The sequence below is a fragment of the Nyctibius grandis genome, chromosome 5 (assembly GCF_013368605.1).
Source record: "Nyctibius grandis isolate bNycGra1 chromosome 5, bNycGra1.pri, whole genome shotgun sequence".
NCBI classification, from domain to species: domain Eukaryota; kingdom Metazoa; phylum Chordata; class Aves; order Nyctibiiformes; family Nyctibiidae; genus Nyctibius; species Nyctibius grandis.
Window position 1 is genome coordinate 57,763,151 of NC_090662.1, and position 7,628 is coordinate 57,770,778.

The 7,628-nt window shown below is 47.3% G+C and overlaps 1 protein-coding gene across 1 annotated transcript; it reads right to left on the reverse strand.

The window, feature by feature from the left end:
• Window positions 1-514: 514 nt before the first annotated feature.
• On the reverse strand, window positions 515-7,425 carry GSG1 (germ cell associated 1). Its single transcript, XM_068401817.1, has 5 exons — window positions 7,107-7,425; window positions 4,068-4,115; window positions 2,145-2,297; window positions 1,910-2,021; window positions 515-830 (listed from the first exon to the last, which is right to left on the reverse strand). Exons 1-5 carry the CDS (start codon window positions 7,423-7,425, stop codon window positions 515-517), a joined length of 948 nt encoding a protein of 315 aa, XP_068257918.1.
• Between the last annotated feature and the right edge of the window lie 203 nt (window positions 7,426-7,628).

A 7,628-nucleotide genomic window follows, 5' to 3' on the forward strand; every position in this document is an offset into this window, starting at 1 on the left:
TCTGGGGGCAGGGAGGAGAGGAGGTTGGGTGGGAAATGAAGAATAAATAGGGTGTTCAGAGAGGATTACAGCCAATCAATATGAGCACCATTGCCCTTCACTGTAGCACTGAACCAGGGAGGTTGCTGAAATGTCAATGTGACACCACCCAAAGAGGCCCAGCACTGCAATTTGCCAGCTGGATGGCACTGACTATTCCCAGGTGCAGAACTGCTGGGATTAGCACAACTGCCTCAACTCTGTCTGAAAGTGCTTGGAGACATCTGTCACCAACAAGACACCCCTCCAGTTTCACCCTTCCCAACTGAGGACACCTGTCAAAACTGTGATCAGGAAGGACCCACCCTGCTACTGTTGGCACTGCTGTTGCCCTGGCCTTGTCCCCACCTTCTCTTCTCCCTGAATGGCAGAGGAAAGAAGAGCTCCCCAAGAACTTGCTAACAGTGGTGCTAGTGTTTGTTTCAGAGCTCTTGTGCCTCCCAAACCCCACTGCTCTGTCCCTGCCCACTCATCCCTAACAGCGATCCTCCCCAATCGTCTGTCCCAAGACCTCATCCAATTCCAGCTCTGGTTCCCGCTGTAGCACTTTCTGCTGCAGCTCAGAGTAGAAGTCAACTCCCTCAGAGACTGAGTGGAGGGGCCTGTCTTGAGGCTTGTAGTAGCTGCTTATTTGCTGCTGTATGAAGCACTGGTGGTGCTGAGGTTGATCCTTGAGGCTCCCATCATAGCCCTTGATGTGGTTCTTTTTGAACTCCAGCACTGTCTTGGTGTAGGTGTTGAGAGTGGTGACAGCAGAGGCCATGCAACAGGTGAAGGAGACCCAAGCCATGCTACAAGAGAGACATAAGAATAGCATGTGCTGTGAGAAGCCAAGTACGGTAAGTGAATTGAACTGCATGCACCGCGATGCACCCTGATTTGCCAGGCAGAAGCTGCTGGGCATGGACATGAACTAGAAAGACTAAGGCTCATAACATTACAGTTCTTAGGGGTTATCCCACCACATGATCCTTCTTAGATCAGTGGGGTAAATACTGGTCATCCCTGTCACAGGGAAGGGAGGGATACAAGGAAAATAAAAAGGGCAGCAGGAAAGTCTGTAACTGGTCAGAGCAGGACAGCACCGCTTGGAAGCAAGTTCTGTATTGCAGGGCTGCTCAGTGTCTTTCTGGACATGAGACGTATCCATGAGCATAACCGGATGGCCATGCTGACATTCGATGTCCCCAGCTGGCACATGGCACTGGAGTGTTTAAGTCTTAAGAATCCATGTGGTCATCGTCAGTACAGCATTGCAAATTAACCCTGCACTTCCCAAGCTCATCCAACTGTTTTTCAAGTCACTTATGGCATATCAGCTGCAGTTGGCTTCTTTAGCCTTTATAGAAATGAACCCTGAGCCACCTGCTTTTTGCAGCTGCTCTTCCTGGCTACTGTGTCCACCTCTTTAAGCATGTGTCTAGCCTTGATGCTGCAGGAATAGGCCCTTTGGACACCGGTTAGTGAAGATACCAAACCAGCACGCAACTTATTTAAACTGCAGAAAAACAAGGCATGTTTGAGAGCATCATCACAGGTATGACACTGTCCTCTGCACACAGGGAAGAGCTGAGACCAAACAAGGCAAACCAGCATAGGGGCAAACCTGATTAGTCAGCAGGGTTGAAGGCCCTTGTTTAGGTGTGACCCCATTGTTTTGCCGGTCCTTGGTAGCTACTCACTTAGGTAACTCAGCAACTATTTGTTAAAGCAGGGGATGAGGCAAAGACAGGAGATTAGCAGTAGGAGAACCATGGTACACCTGTCTTTGGAAACGCAGAACGTCAAGAAGGGAGGATGTGAGTTTTTACAGAGTGTAGCTGAAGGCCAAAATGCTGGGGAGGTGAAGATGGCTTCAGAGCTCACGTACTAGAAAGCCCAGCCGTAGTCCCACGAGTGCGGTCTCCAGTCCTCTGGTCCCAGACTAACTGTTGCTTGGAAGACTTGCGTGTACATCATGTGTGCCACCATCCCAAGGAGACCTGGACACAAAAGACAAGAAAGCAAAGAAGTTACAGCAGGAGCCAGAGCTGCATACTTCAGCCTTGCATGGGAGAGGAGGCTCTCCTCCTGCTGTGATTCCAAGTCTGCAGTAACACACTTACCTGACAGCACCGACGAGACGGCAGCAAAGGCATTGAGCTTCAATCCACAAACAGGATTGCTGGTATGCAGCATTTCCACCATCAGGAGGATGAAGCTGATGAGCAGCAAGCTGATGTACAGCATCTCTGATCCCAGCGACAGCCACAGGATTCCTGCCAGGAACCAGAGACTCCTCATATCAATACAGGATGGCTTGTTCAAGGGAGAATACGCCCTCTTCCCAACCCAATCCTGAAAGGATGTCCTTTGGAAAGAAGGCAAAGAAGGAAAACAACAAACACCCAAAAGCAATCCCCTCAGCCTGTGAGTAAGAGCTCAAAGGATGCTGAAGGGGACAGAGAGTCTGTCTCAAAAGATGGCTGGTCTGGTCTGGCACTGCAAAAGCTGAGAGGAACTAAAACAGCCGTTTGGAAACAAGTCAGCATCATTCATAAACAGCAAGGAAGAAGCCATGGGGAAAAAGGCAGGGGGGAAAGCTGAGTATTGAGTATTAGCACAAGACCTAGTGGTCATAGGTTGGCCATGAACACATCTGAGCTGGACGTTAGTAGGTTCTTACCCATTAGCATAGTGACATTCAGAGTAGGTTTCTAATCACAATAATGGAAGCAAACGACTATTAACCTGGGACTCAACTGGTTAAGAAAAGAACTGTATGGTTCAGCAGCAGCAGTGACCGGGACCTGGCCCCTGGAATTCAGGAGGCCCCTTGCAGGCCTACATTCCTTGGGGTGGATATCCAGCTAGCGCAATAACCTTCATCTCTCACCCTGCTGCTTGAACAGAGTACAGGTACTTTCATGCTGGGATTATCAGTGGGACTTAAGTGATACCACAGTCCTCAGCTGAGCTCACTGTGCAGTAGGACTTGGAGGAGAATGAGAAAAGGCATTTGGTAATTCTGGGCTGTGGAAGAGCATGGGATTCACTGAGGAAGAAACATTAATCTGACAAATGAAGCAGCACTGTGACCACTACTGTTAGCAACTATTAATGGCTGTAGAGGAGACATTCATCTGGGGAAAAGGAGTATAAAGAAAATCCTCATTAATGTGGCACTGACTTGGCTCCTCAACATCATTACTGCCATAGAGTCACCCAGCTCTTTAGCAGGAATTGATGAGCTGCATTCCCTGCTTAAAGGAGCTGGCCTGCTTGCTGCAGGACCATCATGCTTAAGCTCACAGGGATCTTCCAATTAATTTGTAGGAGCTCAATGACTTACAGAACATGGCCTTTCTATCAATGTTGGGCTGCAGCTGGACAACTAGCAGTAGGAGGAGTGTGAGGGGGGACAGATTTACAAGGACACATAGTCTGGTTGCATAAACCTGCTTTCTTAGGAAAACAGTCTATAAGGAAGACGCTGGAAGCAACAGAGCCAGAGGCCTGGGCAGGGAATTAAGCACAAGAAGGTGAGAAAGCAGAAAAATGCGTTGCTACTGCCTGTGAAGTGAGTGTTTTGTGGTAAATGCAAGAGTCAAATACAAAACTTCATTTGGGTTGGAGAGCTCACTTCTCCTGTCATTGTCACAGGACTAATTTTTCAAATTATGCTGGGGAATAGCTTCAGTATACCTGGAGGCATGTGTACATATGCAATGGATGTCCTGATCACTTACCACAAAGTAAGAGGTGATTCAGCTTCCAGAGTCATCACAGTAGACCTCAAAACTGAAGCACTGAGTCAACATGTAGCATATGTGGGAGAGACTGCAGCAAGGTGACAAGCTCAGACTGGGCAACTTACTAGATGAGACAAATCCCACTTTATATGGGAAGGGGTCTGAGGTTTCCAGAATTTCATGCCTGGCTCTTTGGGGACCCATCCTGCTGTCCTCACACAGGCGAAATGTTGCAGGTCCCCCATCCCAAGGAGGTGCACTGGGCAGCTATGATGAAGTATGGGGATTTGCTCTTACCTCTCTCTGCTGGTGGTGAAAGCTCAATAAAGCTACGGCATTTCTCTTCTGAAACAAAAACCAAAGGTATTAGTTTGCAAAATGATGCAGGGTACATAAAGGAAAAGAAAATCTCTTCCTCTCACTCTCTTTTCACTGCATAGCTCCAGTTATCCTTGAGTCTACCCATCATATCATACCTTCTCACCTCTGCTCTCTTTCTTACCATCTTTCCAGACCTTCACTGGGGCAAGGTAGGGTAAGGCAACATCTGCCTGGAAAACTAGAAGTGGCCTTTCCAGACAAAAACTTCAGCCATTTGTAAATCTTATGATTCTCTAGTGAATATAAAATTCCGTTACTACTCATTCACAACATTACTGTTGGGCAGGTCTATGAAGGGTGTATCTTACAACAGGCTGCAGACCCACCACTTCTGCTGAGGACATGAATTCCCACTCACCCCACTCTCAGCAGAGCAGTTCTAGCAAGTGAAATGCTTTGTGACAGAGATGAGAGTTCTTCTTCTGTGGCAGAGAATCACACAGAAATATGGTCTTCTGTCCTCACATTTTAAGCATGCTATTTAGATAAATGGTGTTCATATTTGCTTTGGCTTTTATGTTGGCCAGATGCAAACTATTGTCTCAGCTGAAGGTCCATCGTTATTACTTGTAAGTTTCTCTTACTGCCTACTGCATTACTGCATTTGAGCATCCTCTCCTCTACTTGACACAGTATTTTCTCCCAGTAGTATCAGCCTGCCACTTTTCATGTAAGAATCTCATTTTCTTAATTTCTATCCTGACTCTGTTTAGCCCACACCCAGGGCTAAACAACAAGCAGTTTTTCTGTCACCCAATGTCCCCTCCACGACTGAGAAAGGGAATTGGGAAAAGGAGGGAGACTCAGGGGTTAAAATTTAAACAGATTTAACAAAATAAGGAAACAAATATTGATGCGAATACAAAATACACAAATTATACTTAGCCCACACAGTGGCGGCAAGTCCCTCCAGGGATAGCAGCCGTTGAGAGGAAAAGGACAAGATGGGAAGGAAGAAGAGAGCAGAGCAAAGAGGACCCACCCCCCAGCAAGCTTTCCCATTTATAGTGAACCAACGTTAATGCTATAATAATATTAATATACACCTGTGGGCCAGCCTGGGTCAGCTGCCCTGGCTTTCACTGCTAATGACCTTGATCACCATACCACAGCTTGCCACAAACTGAAAGAAAATGTAACAGAAAATTGATTCTATAAATTTTATCCCTGCAAAACCAGGACATATCCACAGTTCTAATCTCTCCCAATCTCCTGTATTACTTCTGTTATCCACAGCTCTCAGGACACTACTCATTTTAGTGCCATCTGCAGTCCTCATTAACTTGTGGTTTGCTGCCTCACCTAGAACTTTAATGAGGTTATTCAGTAATGGCTCATCTAAACTGATCCTGAGATTAGCCTGAATAATTAAATCCTTTCTCCAGCTCAACTCAAACTCCTTTTGCTCATAGTAGCCTCTTTTTTTTGTTATTGTTGTTTGTTGTCTATGCACTTGCTTCAAAGACCCACAGCAGTGGGTGGGTTGTACTTGATTTACAGGAAGCAGGGGGCTGAGACTGACTATGTGCTCTACCCCATGCTCTGCTGCGATCCAGATGTAACATGCTCTCTGCGTTCCTTCAGGCATCAGGGTTATTCCAGGACTGCCCGGTGGCCAGACGAGTCTTTCAGAAAAAGCTGTCAAGGGATGTAGTCCCATTCCCATGAGAAACACGGAAACACACCCCAGCCCAAACCAGTCCCAAATAAACACATCTCCTTCCACAGCATGTCTGGAAATGCTCATAACAAAGCAGCCCTCTCGTTAGGACATGAGAGTTTCAAGCACATTCCCTCGTACTCCCACCCACTTCTGTCAGCTTTTATTCACCAGTGCTTTATTTTCAAATTCTGACAAAAACAAATAAGAAAACAAGAAATGCTATACTTCAACGGTAGCTTAGTTAGAGAAGGTGAGATGTTTGTGGGAGAGCTGAAGGGAGACCAGTGGGCTCAGGGGAACGGGCCTGATGAAAGCAACTTTCATCAGTGTATCTTTAGATACAAATCTCCCTGTTGGCCACCTTCCAGGTCAGTTCTGATCCTTGATGTGTGTGCCAGGCCATAAAGAGCATCTGTGCACTGCAGAGCATCTACCTGTGCTGGCGTGGCATAGGTTGCAGCAGAAGGACTTCAGCAGGGCTGGGCAGGAGCAAGGCAAGGGTGAAGGAAGGCACCAAAGGGGTCTAGTGCAGGATGCATGACCAGCCCCTGGCACTCCAGGGTTTACAGTGCCAGTCCCACATGGTCAAAAATCACAAGTGAAGCCTGTCACAGTATCACAAAAACAACTAAAAAAATTAAAATACTGCAGCTCTAATCCTCAGGTCAATTTGTCTGCTAGCTTTAGTTCCTCTAGGTTCAGATCCTGCAGGTTTTCTCTGTATCTATAAGGCAGTACTTCTCTTTCTCTATTTTTTTTTTAAGAACAGCCCAGTCCCTGTTCAATTCACAAAACCTCTCAGTTTGGTGATTTAAGGAGAACACCAACTATTGCAGTCCTCACAGTGATAACTATAAATTGACAATGCTGCATAAAATCACCCTGCTTAGATTTCTGAGGGGACATGCACAAATGTGCCCTGAAGAGCATGAAGTAAGCTGTGTGTAGGAATGGAGGAAATGGGGAAAGGGAAAGGAGGCTCACTCCAGTTCACATCAGGATGAACAATGCCATCACAAAGTCACTGCTACTACCACCACCACTTGCACTTCACAGCCCCTGTTCCAGACCACAGGCAACACCAGAGACAACCCTTCTCCGTTGCCCCACTCTGTAAACATCTCAATGAAGGACAGAAATACAATGACCACAGCAATGAACAAGGACGATGCCATCCAGGAAAATGAAGAGGGCTTTTCTCCCAGGTGTTGTCAGCCTCCTGCCTTTCATTTTCAGACTCCTGTGGAGTAAATACAAGGGAAGAAGTTGTGGCTGCCTGGGAAAGATGCTACCTGGCCCTTCCATGTTTTCTTCACAGGAAAGCCACATCCCTGTGTGGAAGTATCTGAAGGCAAAGCGGTCATCACCGGTCTCCCAGCTGTAGTGCACCACATCCTGGGATGAAACATTGCTAGCACCTGTGTCAGGTGGCATGGGGACACTGATGCACTTGGTGGCTTTCGTTTTCCCACATAAAGGCTTGGGCACTTTCTGGGTCCCAGTGCACCAGTAGCTGCCAAGAAAGGCAGTGGTGGAGAGGCTGAGAGCCAGCAGGTTCAGGATGACAGCCAGGAAACCACGGCGCCATGGCAATCCCTTCAGCAGCTCCATCTACAACACACAAATGGGAGGGACTGTCACACCAGCCACTTCTCCCACCTTGCCTTATAAATCCCAGCTCTTCCCAGTGTGTGGGGAGGGGATATGAGCATTCTGCCCTCCTCACAACATCCCAACAGCTGACCCAGCATGGAAGATCCTTTCCTGAAAGCCAGGGCGGTGGAGCAATAGGTCAGCTTCAACCATTTCGAAGT

Bases quoted from the DNA above. Each gene is read 5' to 3' on its own strand.
- GSG1 (XM_068401817.1), bottom strand. From the start codon at position 7,425: ATGGAGCTGCTGAAGGGATTGCCATGGCGCCGTGGTTTCCTGGCTGTC. The intron at 2,298-4,067 runs GTAAGAGCAAAT...GGTTCCTGGCAG, and splicing joins TTCACCACCAGCAGAGAGAG to GAATCCTGTGGCTGTCGCTG. The intron at 2,022-2,144 runs GTAAGTGTGTTA...TTTTGTGTCCAG, and splicing joins CGTCTCGTCGGTGCTGTCAG to GTCTCCTTGGGATGGTGGCA.